General features: G+C 36.8%; 3 protein-coding genes across 3 annotated transcripts; 1 reads left to right on the forward strand and 2 right to left on the reverse strand.

Annotated features, from left to right (window-relative positions):
* Positions 1-164: 164 nt before the first annotated feature.
* On the reverse strand, positions 165-9,969 carry LOC113230355 (mitochondrial enolase superfamily member 1-like). The gene is made up of 9 exons (XM_026464251.1): positions 9,830-9,969; positions 7,959-8,177; positions 7,730-7,852; positions 7,317-7,467; positions 6,440-6,597; positions 6,035-6,177; positions 4,142-4,305; positions 3,699-3,880; positions 165-389 (listed from the first exon to the last, which is right to left on the reverse strand). Exons 1-9 carry the CDS (start codon positions 9,926-9,928, stop codon positions 255-257), a joined length of 1,374 nt encoding a protein of 457 aa, XP_026320036.1. The 5' UTR covers positions 9,929-9,969; the 3' UTR covers positions 165-254.
* A 353-nt stretch (positions 9,970-10,322) lies between these two features.
* On the reverse strand, positions 10,323-12,716 carry LOC113230505. Its single transcript, XM_026464465.1, has 3 exons — positions 12,525-12,716; positions 11,830-11,964; positions 10,323-11,392 (listed from the first exon to the last, which is right to left on the reverse strand). The coding sequence occupies exons 1-3, from the start codon at positions 12,573-12,575 to the stop codon at positions 11,228-11,230; spliced, it is 351 nt and encodes a 116-aa protein (XP_026320250.1). The 5' UTR covers positions 12,576-12,716; the 3' UTR covers positions 10,323-11,227.
* Positions 12,717-18,394: 5,678 nt separating this feature from the next.
* Positions 18,395-20,723, forward strand: LOC113230393 (mitochondrial import receptor subunit TOM40 homolog). The gene is made up of 3 exons (XM_026464300.1): positions 18,395-19,221; positions 19,659-19,853; positions 20,127-20,723. The coding sequence occupies exons 1-3, from the start codon at positions 18,445-18,447 to the stop codon at positions 20,349-20,351; spliced, it is 1,197 nt and encodes a 398-aa protein (XP_026320085.1). The 5' UTR covers positions 18,395-18,444; the 3' UTR covers positions 20,352-20,723.
* Positions 20,724-20,743: the final 20 nt, after the last annotated feature.

Consider the following 20,743-nt stretch of genomic DNA (forward strand, 5'->3'; position numbering starts at 1 on the left):
ATCTCTACTGCCATGCTAAATGGCAAAGTATAGTATACTATTTATCCTTGTCACTTCTTTATGTTGTTACAGATTTATGCAATATTTGTATCAATACAATTTTAAGAAAAAGACTGTTCAATTGTATTCAATATCAATTAAAAAAAAGTGATAAATTAAAATAATGGTAATAGGATAAATTAAAATAAATAATTAATTTGGTAATTACTAGTTTTCTTTTGTCTTTCCGTTTCGTTTATTTCTTTAATCGTCAATTATGGGTTGGCTAGTTCTGCTTCGTCGGGTTCTCTGAAAAGCCCTTCCTTGATCATCTTCTGCCACTCGCTTCCTCTAGGATAGCCGAATTTCTCCAGCGTACCTGGCAGGAATTCCGTGCTGTATCCGGGGAGCTAAAAACAAGGTAATGTTTAATACGTCAAATGGTTGAAGAAAATAGTAAGAGGAAGTCAAATGGTTGAAGAAAATAGTAAGAGGAAGAACGTATTGAAGATCCCATATCAAAAATCTGAGTCAATTTTGTTTTATTTTTATATTGTAGTCTGGAAATGATAAAGAAGACTAGACTTGATAAGAATATAATAACGTTTAGTACGCATTACATTTTTCGATCGATAAATGCTAAATTCTTTGTGATTCATAACCTTGAAAATCGTGGAAAAATTTGCTACTTTCGAATGCAAAAATGATAGTCGCACCTGTAATATTAATTACCCGTGGTGGTGTTTCATATGATCGTTAAAATTGTGTGTTTATATATATATGTGATATATATATATATATTAGGGTGCGTACAGACCTGGCGAATGCGCCGCAAATGCTGTTTGCGAAAGCCTCGCTAGCTGCGCACGTGCATTACGTAGTGCGATCTGTTCGCGTGCTATGCGCACGCCACATGTACTAATAACTTTGATTGCACGCATGCAGCACACGTGCAGCAAGCGTTCAGTGCGCGCGCGGTCTGCGGCCCGAGCGAAATCGAAAGACGTAACGCCTTAATCATTCTTATTGCTTGAACAAAGTTTTTCTAACCAGCTCACGCTGATTCCACGTTTATAAGTAGTAGTACCCTTGGCGTTATAAAGTCACATGTGATCTTTCGCCAGCAGTGCTTTTATCACATGTGTAGTATTTAAAAAGGGCTTGTTCAATAATACATTGTAGACGTGTTAACAATGACTGCCTGCGAGCATGCTCGCTCTGCCGCTCGACAACACGCCTCGGCTTCGTTTAACCCTAAACTAGGTCTTGCTAATAATTTCTCTCTCATTGATGAATCTTTAAGCCCTCTTATTATTTGCTTCAAAATGAAGCTATTACGTAATTATCCGAATTCAAAGCTTTGCTTTTAATTTTAAGTCCACTTAAAAATTTGTCAAAACAGTCGTCCTTTTTGATATGTCGAAAAATATACGGTGCTCGAAATTTACATTCACTTTAGGGTCAAAACGTTGTTTCAATTTTTCGATAAGTTGAAGTCGTAAGTAATGTCTTTGTGTTCAAAATCAAATTCTTCGTAAACCTCACGGCCGTACTTTCGTATCACGTGAGGAAACACACCGCACTTTTCCTTGGCAGGAGCGTTTTCGCGGCCCGATGCGATCAAAAACTAATCGAAGGCACCTTTCCATTCCATACAATTCACCGCCATATTGCCATGTTCCTGCATGACAGCTGGTTGTATGGCCGCGTATGATAAAGTCGCCGTGAACCAGTGTTGGGCAAAATTTAATTGTTCTGGCAATTAAATATTGACTATTGATTAATTGTCAATTGCGAAACAGCAATTAATATCTACAACAATTAATTACAATTAATTCTCAAAATCTACAATTAATAAAACAAATATCTACAATTAACAATTAATCAATTTTCAATCTTTTCAATGTTTTTGATTAACAATTAACAATTAAAACTGACAATTATGATAAATTTATAAGGCATATGGGGGTGAGTTAGGGCGTTGGTTGTGGGGGCCTGCTGGGGGCAGGTTAGGGGGCCGGTTGGGTCCCTGTTGGGGGCAGGTTAGGGGGCCCGGTTGGGGTCCCCGCTTGGGGGCCCCGGTTGGGTTCCTCGGTTGGGGGCCCCGGTTGGGGGCCCCGGTTGGGGTCCCCGCTTGGGGGCCCCGGTTGGGGTCCCCGCTTGGGGGACCCGGTTGGGGTCCCCGCTTGGGAGCCCCAGTTGGGGTCACCGCTTGGGGGCCCCGGTTGGGGTCCCCAACAAGGCCCCCCAACCGAGTCCCCAACCGGGGACCCCAGCCGGGGTTCTCAACCGGGACTCCAAGCGGGGTTCCCAACCGGGGCCCCAAGCGGGGTTCCCAACCGGGGCCCCTAACCGGCCGGAATTGATTTTAATTACAAATTTAATTGCAATTAAAATCAATTCAATTGAAATCAATTGCTATTAAAATCAATTGCAATTAAATTCAATTGAATTGATTTTTTTATCTGATTGAATTATTGATTGAAATTTAATTGATTAACGCCCAACACTGCCGTGAACATATTTTGTCCACTTTGATTTTTTCCAATTGAATCGTTAGGCATTTCGCAATAAACGGGTAATAAAATTCACTAAACACAAAATTTCGAGCCGTTGCCACACCTGACACCATGTAGTTTTTACAAAGGGCTTGTTCAGTGATACACCGTAGACGTGTTAACAATGACTGATGTATTTGAGCACCACCACCAGCTACCCACATTATTAAAATATGTAAAGGTACCTTCAAATACAATAACATGAAAATCATAAAAATAACACGAACTACACTAAACAAATCGTCGCCTTACTTTCTCAAACTCGTATCTTAAAGCATAAAGAAATGCAAAAAATAGATTGTATAAACAAATTTTGCAGGCTGATTTAACATCACATTTTCTTCATATTCACACACTGGCTTTTACATATTCTTAAAGTAATGCATCCAAATTAATATCCTCGATAAGAAATTTAAAATAAATAGAAAATTGCAAAACTTTCATCTGCTGAATAACTCTTTATAAGATACGAGTTTGAGAAAGTAAGGCATCGAAATTATGTATGTGAAATTTTAAATTGTAATTCATATGTTGAATATAAAAAGTTATCGAATAATTTAATTCATAGAATCTTTAAACCTCCTGAAAAGTCGATTCGTTTCACTTTGTTTATAGATATGAATATCTTGTATTAAAGCATTTTAAATTTGTTTCACCGAACGAATGAACAAACATAATAATATTGTCATCGTTATCCTACATTATTCTTGGCGGACAGAACCGTTTCTTGAAACCCATGAGTGGCCGTGACATGACCACAGATAGTCGTGAATAGTGTCGGTTTGTTTTAATAAAAAAAAATAAATTGTTTATTTCAGCGACTCATGACGCGACTATTACTTCACTAAATCGTAACGAACAATAACATTGATATCTACTATCTGTTGTTATTTATTATATCTAATACCTAGCAGACGAGTCATGGCCTCAATGTAGTCATTGATAAAATAAGTAATGATATCCGAAGTTTACGGAGAATTATAAAACGCAATGTACCAATTAGGGGAAAACGATTTTGAAACGATCCCTATCGGTTATACCGGCCAATGCCCTTTTAGTTGTGATTTCGAAATTGGGTGGTTGAATTTTCGTCAAGGTCAGAAAGTTATCAATTTGAGATATAACTTTGATCTTTTATGGTAACAAATAAATAAAAGATACCTTAGGCGCCATATATCTGGCATTAACGACGTCACAGGGATCAATGAAATGTTCGTGCTGCTGATCCACATATTCTATAAGGCGACCTTCCATGGTACCGGAGAGGCTCGCGTAGTCCCAGAACTGCAGGTGCTGCACCATCTCGCAGAGGCCAACGCCGCCCGCGTGTGGACATACTTTCACTGTATTAATCAGAAGAACAATACCACCGTTAGTCACCTATCTAATGACTCGGGGACGACCAAAAGCAAATAAAATAGGTTGAATCCCAGTTTATGCCAATGTTTTGGCCTTCAGCCTATCTTGTTTAATCCTTAAGGCCTAGGTAACCAAAACGAAATGAGAAGAAGGATATTTGATAGGAATTATTCAGTTCAACACTTTTTTAGGCAATACAAATTATGATGTGCTCTATTCGTGTAGAAGTCCCCTATTTCTCATACCGCCAAGTTTGTAAGCCATGAGGTACACCGATAGAATCTCGTTAATGCCGCCGATTCGAGCTGAGTCGATCTGGCAGTATTGCATTCCGCCGCTTTGCAAGAACTGCTTGAACATGACGCGATTAGCACACATCTCGCCTGTAGCCACTCCTATATCGTACGGCCTAGAACAACGAAGAACAAATTATTAATGTAGGAAATGAGACTATTATTCCGGATTCAAATTGAGTATATTTGTTTTTTCAAACAAACGAACGAGCCCTTTACAGGTACCATGGTCACGGTTGAAACAGTGAAAAAACAAATATACGCGATTTAAATCCGGAAAAATAGTTTCATTTCCTATGTGTAATAAACGCGAAACCTAAGAACCCGATAAATTATTAATGTTATCATTGTATTAAAAATTACAATGACAATACAAGAAACAAAATTGTATTATAAATAGATTAGTTAACATTAACAATGGGGTGCACGAAAGGAGCCTCATCACAGTGGCGTACTGTTTATGACCTATGTAGGTGACGTCTGGCGCTCCCTTGGTGTGTACGTTACGCCGGGCCGATTGGTAAATCCATTCATTACGATGACAAACATGTCCCATACTTCACAGTCTGGCGGTTACTTCCAGTGACGCGGGTAGCAGCAATAATTTTTGGGCCACAATAATATAAAGTATACCATCGATACGATAAGAAGAAGTTAACATGATTATACTTTTTTTTTATAATACTAAGTGAAGGGGCGAACAAATTGTGTGTCTGGTGGCAAGCTATACCACCAAACAAGCCTGCCCATAACAGTTATAGTGCCACTCAGAGCTTTAAATCGCAAAGATCTAAGGGCCACTGCGCCCGACACCCTGAGACATAAATTGACAAGTCCTATGTGCTTGTAATTTCACCAGCACCCTTGCCCTTCGAAACCGGAATGCAGTAATGTTCACATTACTGCTTGGCGGCAGAAATAGGTAAGGTGGCAGTACTTTCCTGGACGAACTCTTTCATAAGGAGCTCTACTGCCACGTTAATATTATGTGTACGATGCAGTGTCAACATGGCTGTAGACGCTTGCCATGATTCGGTATACTTTTACAAATTGCTAACGTAAACTTGACTTCACTAGTCGCAATTCAACTTGAAGTCGATATTTTGTGCTCAAGCAAAGTACATTTTGATAATCGTTTGTGAGGCCACCGCACGCTTGATTAGTGTGAAAGACTGATTTTAACTAGGTACAAAATATGATAATTGTAATCGGTCTCGTGCTTTTAGCATATGTCAACGCTTAGCTTTATTAAGTGAAGCGCCCTAAGCGTCTGGAACTCTTGATTATCATTCTCGAGGATAAACAACACATAGCATGAAATGACGCTACACTTTCAAATATATGAATCGTTTTTTTTTGTTTAGAAATATAAAATCATTCGTCTATATAGCCGTAAGTGCGATGTGTGTGATGTAAATATATGCTATCTTTGTAAAAATTAAAATATTCATTAATACTTATATCGGTATTGTTTACTAATGTTAACGTTCTAAACTACATTAAATTTATAGGGCTGGACAAAACATGTGCAATGCCTAAATTGCGTAAAATATTTTCTCATTTTTATTTAAAATACAAAATATACTTTCATGACGTGTATTAACAATATTACTAATAAAATACAAAATAATTAAATTGCAATTGAAGTATTTCGTATTATTACATATTTTAATTACAAGTAATTCAAGCACTGCACAGCCCTGACTACATTTGCATACCTGGAGATTTAGATTTATCTCATAGATATGGGTACAATGACATTGGAATTCCTAAGAAATTGTTCGATGAATCGAAAGATATTTGAAGTTCTTACGTAATTACAAAACAGGTAAGCTTTTTTCTTACTGTAGAGCCTTGGAAATGACAGCATGGCCAATGATGTCATCTGGAGACGTGGGCTCCTCTATCCACATGGGTTTAAGTGGGGCTAATTTTTTCATCCACTCAATGGCTTCATTCACGCTCCACGCCTGATTTGCATCTACCATCTATGTGATGTAAAATGAGAGGTTATTAATATGTTCTTAATTACTTACCTATCTACTACTAAAGTTTAATTACGTTTATTTTGCGTCGCGCTATACGATGCATAATTACGGAAAATGTTCTTGTTTTAAACAGTCAGAACTAGGGATGATTTTGTCCAGGGCCATCGCAGTTTCATCACGGTCGCTTAAAAATTTAGATACCTTGTAGGTATTTTGGTGGTACATGCACTATTATAAACTCTGTTATTTTTCAATGTCTTACCAAATAATTCTTTTCTCCAATGTACTTCCGCACGGCACTGCACCGCCGGTAATCATCTTCCATGCTAAGGCCTACTTTAACTTTGAAATGAGTGAAACCTAACTTCAAATACTTCTCACATAGCTCTTTGAGAAGTTCGTCACTGTAACCGAGCCAGCCTGCGAAAAAAATAAGTGTCATTGGAATTTGATTCCGTGTGTACATTTTGAGTAGGAATACAGCAGATGTCCGCATCCGCAACCGCAGATCATCCGCATGTTTTTAAATATCTGATTCTGCATCAGACATCCGGATCAATCGATGCAGTAGGTATTTGCGGGAGCGGATGTTTTAATAATAATAATAATAATAATAATAACGCACACACTCAACATAGCCCCGCACTAGCGAAACCCTGTGTCGCGGGTGCCATGGATACACACATTGACAACCACAAATTACACCCAAACTCACGAGAGAAATAAATGTAGGCCATACAAATATTTCTCCCGGCCCGGGAATCGAACCCGGGGACCTCTGCGTGGCAGTCCGGTATGGTAACCGTTCGGCCACGGAGGCAGTTTAGGCAGTTTTGCGAGTTAGGATTCGCATCCGCGTCCGCATCTAGGTCGTAATAACCCACATTTGCGGCATCCCTGATTTGGAGTTGCGTGTAGCCTCGTGTAATAAGCATAAGTACATTACTTACTACAGTTTGCCTTATACACCTACATAGATACTTGCCTCCCATTGGGAAGGGCAGAAAGTTAATAATAATCTTTGTACGGTTATGATCCTTACACTATAGTATTTTCATTCGCATCAGGCATTTCATATATTCTCGTTTATTCCTAAGGACAATTCTAATTTGAAGGTATGAGTGCCGAGGTCATCGTACCAACTTGAGTAGTGTACGCAGGGTACCCGTGTTTCAGTAAATATTGAATCCTTTCATCTCTGCCGGTTCTCATTTTCTTCAAAAGTTCGATAGCCTCTTCTTTGGTGATCACATCAGTTATATAACGGAAGTCTATTGTTGATACTAGTTCCTGTTAAATTATATAAACAAAGTGACAAACTCGTTCGAAGTTATCAATAATTTACAAAGGCAGTTTCTTATCTCTTACATGTTATCTGGATAAAGTCTTTTATTGTAAAACTTTTAAATATAAAACATAATTAAATTATGATTTAGTTATGAATATCACTTAATAACAATATGTATTGTATACATTATATACATACATTGTATACAGGGTGTAATTATATATATATAAGACATTACAGCACTAAAATCTGAATATATGTAACCTCGGGTTCCATATCGGTTAGCAGCCTCCAAACCGGTTTATCCTCGAGTCTGGCCCACAAGTCCCATAGCGAATTTAGAATGGCTGCCACTGCTAGATGAGCTACTCCTTTTTCTGGGCCAATCTGTTGCAATAAGTAAAAAGCAAAGTAAGATATATAAAGATACGTCATAATTTAGCAATAGTGGCTTCTAGTTGCAGGAGTATAGTCATTTAAAAAGTTTACCCACCCATCTCATTTGTGAATCGTTGGTGATCGCGCGCCAATATCCAGAAAAGTCAGCAAAGATGTCAGCAACATTCCGTCCTACGACAAATTTCTTCAATGCCCGTACACAGAACACGATCACTTCAGTCCCACGCCCGCTCGTGAACGTGAGCCCGAAGCCTTGCTTGCCATTTTCCGTGATTATGTTGACGTAGGCGCAGGAATAGTCGGGATCCGTGTGCTAACAATATTATGAAACAATTCAAATTTTTCTAGGAGACTGAAAGAGTAGGCTCTCGTATTTCTTTTATACGTTATTTATCTTTTGAATTTCTATGAAACACTTCTAGAATAACGAAATACAGTTGTTAAAGCTACATTTGTAACAAAATTGAAATAAGTAAATTAATGTCGGGTCATCGCGGTCAATTGCTCTTTTTAAAACATGCTCCGTACAATCGTTGTTTGATTTTATTTTTAAATAATAACTAATCTAACAATATAAATGAACAAATGTGACGTATACTACGCACGGCTTGAAACAATAGAAACTCGAAACATAAAATTTTAGATTTTATTTTATATTTTATTATTTATATAACCTAACTGGTTCACGTGGGTGCACCACGGGCAATTATTTCTTCCCGTGGTCACACGCTTCGCATTCCTTAAATGTGTTTATCTGAAACTTCATTTGAATACTCTTCAAAGCATATAATGAAGTATGGTTTTTTTGTTCGTTTCGTTCTAAACCTGTTCTGAAGGTGTTTAGTTTTCCCAGGGAAAATCATATCCCTTGGGTCTATTAACTACTATTAACTACTATAACTATTTATAATCGTACTAACCCTAAAATTAGTTTAATGGTGTTATGGGTAAACTACGCGAGTCATTCATTCTTTCTTTCATTAGTCATTATTTCTTTTTTACTTTTTTTAAAGATGTACACGTTTACTCGCACAAAATTTACAATTCAACATTTTTTCTTATAGATTTAACACACATTTGGCCTCAATTATCTCAGGTCACAGTTCTAAATTCTAAACTTACACTTCGTGACGACTTGTAGAATTGTATTTTTATATAATTTGAGTGACTACCAAGATAGCTTCCTTAGAAGAGGGAGAAAGTACGTTTTGTGTGCAAAAATGAAGTACTTACAATGTTTTTCAACCACGCAATTTGTTTATCATTACAATATTTAATTTAAACAACTTAGATTCAGACTATCTGCAAGAGCTAAACGGGCCACTACCATGAATTTTAGTCATCCAAATACGCAGAAGCTGATAATAAATAACATTTAGTATAAAGTTTTTGTTTGATTATAGTTTCAAACATTGTAAATGCAAATTTCGAATAGCAATCGGAATGTTATACAATGCCGTTTAAATGAATTTGAGACTTTGTGAAGACGACTGACAAGAACAGCTTTTTTTTTATTCCTCGTGTTAACGTTTTATATCTGTAACTATTTTTCATTAAAAAACATATCTTAATATAAATAACATTTTCATAAATGTAATGTGACGTCAGTGTCACAATGTTAATCTCTTTAAACTTATCTCTCAAAGACACTCAGGGGCCCCGATTGTAAATTGCTCTAATTGCACGTTTCTGCAGGACAAAGATTCTACTAATATCGGCGGCATGACCCCGAAGCAAAATGCCGTATGTCATAAAACAAATCTTTCAGGCCTCTTTCGTCTGTTAGATCTACAGTGGGCACACACCTATGTCGCTTTCATCTTTGCCATTCTACGAGCTACGTCCATAACTCTAGTTCTCCAGTGAAGTTTGTATCTGAACATTACTAAATTATTTACCTATTTAACTTATATTGATGACTGCATATTGTAAGATAAGCGTGTGTAACTAAAAAAAAACCGTTACCAAAGCATCAGAGCCGTGACCTCCAAGTGACGTAGGAAATCGCACATCCTTCACTATTAAATGAGTAATTTTGAGACCATCTCGGCTCGGCACAGGCATTTTGAACTTCACTTAGAGATAGTCGGGTTACAACTGGCGTAAGATAACCTTCCAATGTTTTAAAGACGTTTTCTCTGTTATCACTCTTTTCTATGTCGGCTAACTTGTTTATTATTTTGAGCGTGTCTTGCAATTAATGTCTTTAATTAGTATTTAAATTGTTCTACGTTTCGTGAAATTTAATGTTCATTTATGTATTTTATTTACACAACTGTGATCCGTGAGGAAAATAAAGAAAATATAAAAATTTTAATAAAAAATCTTTTCACACTTTATTTGTAACAATGAAATAAATAATTAATTCTAGTGTATAAAAAATACACTAGTTTCACTTAATACTATAAATAATCTGATTTATAGAAAGATTATTCATGACCACATTCACATAACAAACAATACTTTTCTACACTCCAATAAATCACTACTAACAAACACAACGTTGGTACAAAATTCCGTTGTTTTTTATATTAGTAACAATAAAGCTCCCTTTGAAAGAGTTCGAGTTCGGGAAGTAATGCTGACAAACAATTTATGCCGCCAAGCAGAAATATGAGCACTACTGCGTTTTGATTTCTAAGGGTAAGAAGCTGGTGGAACGACGGCGTAGTAGCAGCGCGCCTCGGGCCTTCGATACTTAAAGTTGTGAATGGCACTGCAACTGTTGTGGGTACACGTGTTGCGTAAAGCCATACTCGCTACATCTTCGTCCCTTCCTTTATTTTTTTCCATCCTCTAAGGTCTCGTTACTTGACATCATAAAAAAAAACTATAAAATGACGTCTATTCCACAATTTTTCACTGTATGGAAGGAAATCATGACATCTCATTCAACTTTGTAGAAAATTTGTAACTAACTGTACATATTAACTATATCTACATTTTTAAGTCTTTTCCTCTTATCCGAACTTTCAGCTAATAATTTTGTTACTATACTGTTTTCTATTACTGCTTTCACTATACATCTTTCATATAACATCTTGTATTAGCTCGTTGTACAATTCCAGTATTGCCTTATAAAGGATAGTGATTTCACAGTACAAATAAGCGAGCGAATAAGCGATACCGTAAATATCATCAATATCACTTTAGGAAAGTTTACATTTATGACATAAATTTATTCTTTAAATGTTCTCTTCGCATCTATATCATCGTACTATTTTCTTTAAGTTTAATTAAACAAGGCGTATCAAAAGCAGTACGACCGATACGTTTCACGTAAGACTTTAAACATACTCAGCCGATGTTCGCGAGAACTTGGCTGCTAGATTTTCACAATGAGTACACATATTTATTGACCATTCATAATTCGAGCTCTGGTTCTTCGTTAAGTCTTTCTTCTCTGTACATACTAGCGAGTTCGTTTACCAATTGCCTGTGCCCATTTTCCCATAAGTTTGCCGATAAATAGCCTAATGTGGCGTTCTCTGAGTTGCGTAGCCAGTCTAGTAGTATTTGGTAGCGGATCTGCGGAAATTCGAAAATATTTAGTTCAAAACTCTATAAAAATATCTGGCAACCTGCAATTTACGTGGCGAATCGAGTTTTCTTTGGTACAGGTAACATAATCTATTGCGATTTAAATATTTTTTGTTAACCTTCTACTTTGGTACAACAATGAAAATTGGGTTGATTTGAAAATAGCGGAATGCAAATTCTGTAAAAAAATTGTATTCAATCATTTGTTCAATATTCAATTATCAAGGATTATTTTCATTAGTATTCGTAATATCATATTCACACGACATTAGTGTCTTGAACTGCGTCACATGAAATATAATACCCAATAAATATGAACAAAATATATATTTAATTTTTAATTTTAATAAAAACATATATTTCATTTACTTACTAAGCTGAAAAGTGCTTATATGATTTTGGGTTCGGGTGAAGTGCCAACCTACCTCTCGTATAGGTTCCCTTGGATTCTCGTAAAGATAGTTTTCGATGATTTGCTCGTCTATGCCTATATTGACGAAAGTCCTCCTCCATGTCCTACCAGTATACGCCGCTGTATGCAATAGATACTTGCGGGTAGGCTGCAGTAACAATATTATTTATAGTAACATTTCGGTGAATTTGAAGTTCTGTATGAGTATTCCGTACCTGTCTACTTTTGTTCTCCGCCCGACGTCCGTCCAAAACAATTTTCCAGTTTTGAAGGGCAAGGGTGCTGGTGAAATTACAGGCACATGGTACTTGTCAACTTATGTTTCAGGGTGATGAGGCGCAGCTGTGGTGCCCCTCAGATCTTTGCGATTTATAGCTCTGAGTGGCACTGCACCTGTTATGGACAGGCGTCTAGCTTATCATCAGGCACCACTTGTTCGTCCAGTCATTTGATGTTATTATAAAAAAAAACAATTACTATGAAATAAGTAAGACTCAACCAAATGAAATTGCCAGAACGGTACAAAGTGATGGCGATGGGTACAAAAGATACATTGATGTTGTGGACATGAAATTTTGCATTATTGCATTCCTTTTTGGTTTGCAGTCAATTACCACACAGGACAGGTACAGTAAGTAGTAGTAATGGTCTTGTAGGTATATTTTATACAATAAATAATATAAAGTACCAATTTTTAAGGTTATTTACCTTAGAAGTGCATTCCATTAATGAAACTATGTCATTATCTTTCTCGACCATTTCCGGTTGATCTTCTTCAAGCAAATCGTCTAGCTGCTTGGTATTAGCATTAGAGGAATACTGGTTCTGATTATATTTGACGGGCCCAGTATAATAGGTATATTTGTTTCCGATGGTTATTCCAGTGCAGTCTTTTATGTAGAATGTGTTGCCGTTGTTGCTATTAGCTGAAACAAAATTGTCTCTATGAATTAATTTAGTCAAAATATTAACGCGTAACGTTATAGAACTAGCTTTTACGACGTTAAAATCGCTTCGAGATGACGTAAATACCACGTGAAAACTGTAATTCCCTTTCATTGCCGACGTAGTTTTCCTACAATACATGATAATAATAAAACGTTCCTGCCAGCTGCAATGTTTCATCATATCTAAAATAACGCCAATTTGAGTATTCCGCTACGAAGTTTTTTATTATACTAAGTGACGGGACGAACAGATGTAGTGCCGCTCAGAGCTTTAAATAGCAAAGATCTGAGGGGCACTGCTATAGCGCCTGTCTCCCTCAGACGTAAGTTGACAAGTCCCATGTGCCTGTCAGCACCCTTACCCTTGCAAAACCGGAACGCAGTAATGCTCACATTACTTTGAACTCTTTCACAAGCAAGGAGCTCTACTGCTACTTTTATCAGTGATCAGATTAACAATTATTTCATTAACTACTCATTTATTATATGTTTTCTTTTAAAGCAGGTGGTACGTTTTGGATTAGATAAATGTTTATGATACAATTTAACGTCAAAAAATAACATTAATCAACATGGCATAACTTTGAAGTTGTAAAGGCAATTTTTCGTTGCTACCATGTGTATCATATCTGATATCACATACCAGATAAAACATATAATATTCTATTATATTTTACGTGGTTGTAGTTTCTAAAATAAATAATTAAAAATTTAACTTGGGAAAAATAAGTTCGCAAAAATAATCATTGTCGGACCAAAGCTAAGGCGACTTTTTATGAGTTATATCAAGTACGATACAACTGAACAAAAATCCATAATAAAAATTACACCTTAAACAATGAAACATTGTCAATGGACTATTTGTATGGGTACTCAAAAATACATTTTTCGAATTTAGACCTGAATACACGCGAATGTCAGAACGGTCGCCAGAGTTGGTACCAGTACACGACTGTTGTGTTGGGTGCGAGGTGCAAATGCAGTTGTGTAGATTTATTATATTTACTTATATTGTAGGAAATGATGGTTATAAGCAAGGTTACTTATCTTAATCGAGGTCGTATATAGAAGTCAAGTGGAATGGGATCGGGTTTTGTTTCGTTAGGCTCAATTTATATTGCGGCGGAACGGATTGGAAGCGAAGCCAAAATGTTCCGCGGAATTCTCGCGCATACTCGAGAATGCTCTCGCATTCCACGCAAGGTTTTAGCTCGCATCTAGTTTGTACGTTACATTATTGACCATAAAGTGCATTATGCAATGTACAATATCGTTACAAAAATTTGCTTCCATTCCGTTCCGCCGCAATATAAATTGAGCCTAAGAGACGGAAACCAATCAGTACTCAAAACCAAAAGTACTAGGCGTGGGTTAGAGAGGATTTGTCGTGTGGGAAAGCTAAACTTACAATGGTATGAATTTATATCTTCATCTTGTTCACTGTTGCTTCTTGAACTTCTACTTGATGAGGACGGTGAATCGATCGGTGTATCTACCGGTGTACCTTGTTTCTTCTTTGTCATATTCTTCCATGGCTTATTCCGAAAAATTTCCATTAAAGAATCAAAGGTATGCGCCATTATTCAATTTGCGCAACGCTAGTACTAGAGTGTGTTCTTAAAATACCTAGAGTGGAATTACATTGTCAATTTGATATATCGAATATATATACACAGTCTTATCTTTTTTACGATCGTTTTGATTCATAAGATAACAATGATGTAGATATTGCCAACACCGGATATCAATTAAGGAAAACTGGTCTATACTGGACTAGTAGATTCTATAAAGAAAAAGGTATATGGGAGATCGATTAGTTTTTATTAATAACTCTACTTGAAAGAAAGTACTTAGATATCGCACATTCTTTTTATCCTACCACTACGCCATTTGTTTGTGCATTAACTAATATAAATGTACAGGCGATGCCCCAAAAATATACCTGACCTTAATACCGTCTATTTTGTTTTTAGTAGATCAGTGTGGAGAAGGGTGTTAAAAAACTTAACGTTTAACTTACGAACCGTAAAATTCATTTTAGTATGACTTCCTTATTGCATCATTAGTGAATAACGTTTTAAGAGACGTTTTAAATACAAATATTTGTGGCAGTGCACAAAGGACCATTAACTGCCCTTCACCTAAAACTCCGTACTAATAATTTGTGAGGTTGCTTGGAAGAGATCGCTGTCTACCGATAGTACCTTCAACTATGTTTTTATTTTTTATATTGTTACTGTTTATTTTGTGTGCAATAAAGCTTATTCTATTCTATTCTAATATTGACCAAAATGCTGCATGTTGCATTCGTAAGGAGGCTCCAAACCAAAAGGTCGGGCAGATGTCAGATATCTTTGGGCATCGACTGTACATGTACGACCTGTGCTCGAATTCGATCAAGGCAACTTTTCACACCTGAAGTTCTACAGTGATTATGATGACCAGGAATTAAATGACTAGAACTTAGTAACTGAAACGTCGAATTTATTTTAAACTCAAACGTTCAATTTGATTAAGATTTTGACACACTTTTAATGTTTGAGGTCTGATGATGACTTTTAGCTTTTCCATTCTCTAAGCTTTTAGCACACGTTCTATGGTGTAGAACGTATGCTAAAAACGTCGTCTTTTTAGACAGACAAGTAAATTATATACGTATAATAAAACACAAGTAATATTTAATAAGATTTTAATATAACAAAATTATATAACTAAAATTCTGATAACTGAAATAATGTTACTTAATATTATATAGACTGGAATCTTAACGTAAACGTTTTAGTTGTATACATTGACTGTTGTATGGATTACTTATAATACATATTATAAAAAATTATTCATTTGTTTCGTTTATTTATTATAATGTGCAAATACAATTTCATCATTACAGATATACATTCAAATCGATAATGTCACAGTTCATCATTAGTTAATTATTACATACATTAATTAAATTACATACACATTATAATAAAAATTTAAAACATTAGACTCACATAAACCTATTTCTCACATTTTACGTCTAGGGCAATGTCTGTGAATTTAGACAGGGAACAATAAAATATGTCAATTTCTGTAGTAAGCGCGCATGTTGTCCTGAACACAGAAATAGGATCGGTTTTTCGTGTACCGGAGATGGAAGAGTGTGATTGGGCGGTAATACTGAAAGTGCTCCGTTGACTCAAACTCGAGCCCTTTTGCATCCGCTGTCGCACAATTAGGTCCCTAACAGTGCGACGCGGATGACCTACGCGGACGGTGGACAGACGGTAAAATGTATTACGCTTATACCGTACAAATATCATCCGTGACTCGCGGACAGTGCGTGTTGCACTGTTAAGCCGGATACTCATTAGCTAACTGTAACTGTAACGTGCAGATACAGTAACGAGGTTCTAGAGTGTACGCTTGAAACAGTCTTTTTAATACAGTTGCTCAAAACGTGGTATTTTTCGCACTACAAATCATGCGGAAAGTTGGATTTCTCGCACTAAGTAGTGCTTTTTACTATTCCAGTTTTTTTTAAATTTACTGTTGTTTTAAGTCTTAAACATAGAACTAAAGAAGTTGTATATTTATTTAACATTTATGTGCTTTGTGACGTACATAAGTCATTCGTCATAAAAACTTATATTTATTTACAAATACTATATAATGAACGTATCGAGTGGAGGTCCACAGTCTCTGCCTACCCCTGAATGGGTGACAGGCGAGATTTTTATGTATATATTTATTTGTTCTATGTATTACAGATAAATTGTATCTCACTACCGTGCACGGGTTCCTAAAGAAGTTTAAACAAAAGTACCAGGACTTCATAATAAGAAAAGTGGCTACAGACCGATATTACAGAAAATAAACAAAAACAGCACGTTAGAACTAGATTTCCATAGACTTTTAACTAATGGTTGCAGTGGTTGTATTTCATTATTTTAATTAACTAGCAGAAAATGAGTTTTGTTTAAATACTGTTTTATTTTACTTTCAATGTAGTTTTTTCGCAAATGTATTAAAAAACGTCGTTTGATACACGTGCGGATTTGTCATTTTCACTTGTCGCGCAAGCCTCGAGACTCGTGAATAAGGACTAACTTTCCGCACTTATATCAAAAATAACTATATTAGACGGCGCACGCATGCCGCTCGCGGCAAGCTCGCGAACCACGTACACACTATGATTTTTGGTTACATAACATGCAACGTTTACAGTTACAGCTCGCTAGTGCGACCGCACATGCGCGAGCTTAACTAGTAGGCTGCCTTTGTTCCAAAGAAATTTTGTACATTATAATTATATCCATTATTTCATTCACTAGTTGATGTTCGCGAATTTGTCCGTGTGAAATGTATAGATTTTTTGTAATGGGACAGAATGGGTAATCTGAAACCTTAGAAGATGCAAGGAAAGTGTCTTCAGAACTGCTAGTCTTTTTTGTGAAAACAATTTTAGCATCATTGACCTAATTAGCATAGTAAATTTTTTGGTCAAGCATGAGTTATTATGTGACGAAAAAAATCGGGACAGCAGAAGTTGGTCCAATTTCATAAAATATTTTTTCAAACAAAATGAATAAAACTGACAAATTTCTTTTTAATATTAATATACTCAGTTTCCCACGAGGATGACTTCATCGTGTCGGAAGAAAAAAATAGGAACAGCAGAAATTGTTCAAATTTAATGAAAAAAAACTTTCATACAAAATTTATAACATTTTATTAAATTTACACCACCTTTTCCTATCCCGAGCCTTCTCGACGTTTGTCGACGCGCGAAGACGCTCAAATGCTACCTAGCGACGACGCTCGATTCCGTATTTGCAAAACACAAATTTGTACTTTAATCTTGGGAAAATAGAGATGAATATGCTTTAGGCGAAAAACATGACGCGTCGCGACGCTTCGACTCTGCGCCAGTGTGAGTTGAACCTATTACTAAACAATGAGTAAACAGAACAGACTATATGGAAAACATTGTATAAACTAGGAATACGTTCCTCTGTAAGTAACTGAAATACTATATCTATAGGTACTTGCTTTGAGGATCATTCACACCAAGATTCAGGTTAATAGACACAGTGACTTCGATTTGTCCCATATAAGTTGTAGCACGTTGATTTGCCTCCTTTTTGGAGGTACTTTTAATAAATTTTGCAACAATTCAATTTAATACAGCGTAATTGTGATAAAATTGTTCGTTTTCAATCACAACGTATTTGAATCACGGTGAAAAAGAAAACTAAAAGCAGACGAGTGGGTTTGATTGGGTCATACCACCCACCCCGTCAAAAAGGTTGCATTGTTTGATTTGAGCGTTCATACCAAGTTTCAGTATTAATCACAAACAAAATTTTAATTTTATTTATGCTTAAAATAATTTCATGTTGTAGGTATACATGATAATTATGTATAGATGTTGAAGATACGTTCAGCGACCGCAAAGGGCATTTCTGTTTACAATTTGCTCTTTGTTTTTTATATCGATAATTATCATAAAGCTGTTAGGCATTCCTTGTTGACCTCATCCCTATCTCATTTTAGTCTGTAAATCGCTACGTAGCATTCTACATTTAAAACCTGACAACAGCAATAAACAACTAGAAAATTGACATCAAATGTTTTTGCGTACTCAGAAATGTCAACGTCACGTTAGATTATTTATTTACAAAAATCAGGACTTTATAATGAATCGTGATTTTTCTTTTTTCTCTACATTCTTTAATCGTTATCCTTTCGATATATTTGAAACAGTTTATGCGAAAAGTCATTTAAATGACGAACCAAGTGATACTCCGCAGGCGACACAGCAACAGCAGCACCAGCAACTGCATTGTCCAACTGAGTACGCACAGGATAAATATGGCGGCGGAGATGCCCCGGCGCGCAGAAGAGGCAGTGGTAAACGTATCGATGCTTCTAAGAGTTCGACTAGCGACCGCGGCAGAACTGGTGCTGGCGTCACCGGATCTCGGTCCAGTTGCGACGCTCCCGGGCCGACAGGCAGCACTCTCAGCATGATAGCAGGCACAGAGGACTTACCATGCGGTGCCAGGAACCCGGGTCTTCTCCGGTATATACATAATGCAGCTCGCTACAGGTTACCACAATGTTTCGAAGGCGCATGCTTAAATGTAAAACAACGTGCCCGTCCAAATTGGGTGTTGGGACACACTATGTCGTTTAGTTCAGTGTCACCTGGAGGGTACAAGCTGCTGTTATCCTACGTGGATCCAGAAAAACCCGCACATCCGCCGTACTTTGTTATACAAGCGGCACCCGGCGGGCAAATAAGCTGCGAAGTGCGAGTAGGTCCGACGGAAGGGACACGTGCTACCATAGTGACACAGGTCGCCGACGGAGAGTTTTACAGCTTTGAAAGCATCTTCGATGCTTATTTTTCTTCTGCCACTGCGTCTGTGATCGCCGTGAACAAGGAGTTCATTGCACTACATTATCTACATGTTCGTACGCATATTGTATGCGAGTATTCGGTTGTATATCGCACTGCTATTACAATAGTGTTGTAACTCGAAATATGTAAATTTTAAGTTTCCATCATTACTGAACGTAAAATTTGATTCTCTACACTTCAATAAAACCGTCGTTAGAATATTGTAAGGGATAATCAAAGTTCTGGCCAAAACAAGCCTTATTAAAAAAATATGAAATTATTGTTCCCCTTTTATTCTTAAATGTATTTGCAAGTAGCAAATTGTGTAGATGTCTATAATAAACTGTAACCTATGCATAAATTTTAATGATCTTTCACGGGAAGTGATTCGTTTGTTTTTTGTCGATTCTCAGAAAATACACTTTTTGAGTTAATATACTATTATGCTAACAGTGCGATACATCAATTTTTTAAAACAATTTTCTTAACACATTATGGTGGTTCTAGGCAATAACAAAAAAATTATCTCTGGGCGCGGAAATAGTTGCGCGAGGGCATGTGACAGAGCTGAGCTCCGCGTCTGCGGCAGCACGCTGGTCTACCAAGCAACAGGCAGTAAGCATGACCTTGGGCAATCGAGGGGTCGACGTGTGCTTCGCCAGTGCTCTAAAGCCCTTCCTCACGGTAGCCGCAATGATTGAGGTAAGCCCACCTTGAATGACCCTGTTCGCGTCCACGTTTTGGATGTAATTAATTATTTCACCAAAAAGTAATTTTCGTTTTTGTTCTACAACTTTTAAATATACCTATTTCAGAGTTGTTGAAAAAAATAACGTAAAAAATGAAAATGAATATTTTTCTCTCACAACACTTCCCAAATTTTCTTGTGGATTATAACAGTATATCGCGGTAGGTTTTATTCATTCATTATTAGTAATAAACCAAAGTTTCTTCAAGGAGGTGGTTTGATGGCAGGTGGGGTTCGCGGTGAAGCGTGCTTTGGGCACGCTAGCATACGAATGGCGCAGCACAGATTGGACGGTGCGCGCGTCTGTCGACTCGGACGGGCTGGTGGGCGCAATGTTGCAACGTACGCTTGGCGGCAAGAACGCCAATCTCTCGTGTGCGATCTCCGCGCTCCTGAACCACCCTAACGACAAATTCAAACTAGGCTTCGGAGTCACCGCCGCTATAATATAAATCGAATACGGTTTGCCTCGGAACTATTATGTTCTATTGTAAACATAAGTTATTGCTACACGGACTCTTCTGACTGCATCCATCAATAAAAGTGGCACGTGATCTCAAACTTCACCTAAATAAAAGATACATTCAAATTATACGTAATTATGTTTTACACACTTGGACTGATTATCTCAATTCGCTAAAAACACGCAAACTATTGGAATTATGTAAGAGCACGTTTTGTCCAAATGTTCAAGCTAAAAACCAACAAAACAATTTAGTAATTAAACTTCTGCTTTGTTGTCAGTAAAAATGGGGCAAGATAAAAATAATTTCTTTAGAGTTATCAATTTAAATAATTAAATATGATGCAATTATCTATCATGTCGTTTAGAGTTACATTTACA

The sequence above is a fragment of the Hyposmocoma kahamanoa genome, unplaced genomic scaffold (genome assembly GCF_003589595.1).
Source record: "Hyposmocoma kahamanoa isolate Upper Pololo Valley unplaced genomic scaffold, ASM358959v1 63, whole genome shotgun sequence".
Lineage (NCBI taxonomy): Eukaryota > Metazoa > Arthropoda > Insecta > Lepidoptera > Cosmopterigidae > Hyposmocoma > Hyposmocoma kahamanoa.

Coding starts and splice junctions, on each gene's coding strand:
- LOC113230393 (XM_026464300.1), top strand. CDS start 18,445: ATGAATCGTGATTTTTCTTTTTTCTCTACATTCTTTAATCGTTATCCT. Junction 19,222..19,658: donor TTGCACTACATTATCTACAT/GTTCGTACGCAT, acceptor TGGTGGTTCTAG/GCAATAACAAAAAAATTATC. Junction 19,854..20,126: donor CGGTAGCCGCAATGATTGAG/GTAAGCCCACCT, acceptor GTTTGATGGCAG/GTGGGGTTCGCGGTGAAGCG.
- LOC113230355 (XM_026464251.1), bottom strand. CDS start 9,928: ATGCCTGTGCCGAGCCGAGATGGTCTCAAAATTACTCATTTAATAGTG. Junction 7,853..7,958: donor ACGATTCACAAATGAGATGG/GTGGGTAAACTT, acceptor TTATTGCAACAG/ATTGGCCCAGAAAAAGGAGT. Junction 4,306..6,034: donor GTCATTTCCAAGGCTCTACA/GTAAGAAAAAAG, acceptor TCGTTGTTCTAG/GCCGTACGATATAGGAGTGG.
- LOC113230505 (XM_026464465.1), bottom strand. CDS start 12,575: ATGGTCGAGAAAGATAATGACATAGTTTCATTAATGGAATGCACTTCT. Junction 11,965..12,524: donor TAATGGAATGCACTTCTAAG/GTAAATAACCTT, acceptor TTGTTACTGCAG/CCTACCCGCAAGTATCTATT. Junction 11,393..11,829: donor CAAGGGAACCTATACGAGAG/GTAGGTTGGCAC, acceptor GAATTTCCGCAG/ATCCGCTACCAAATACTACT.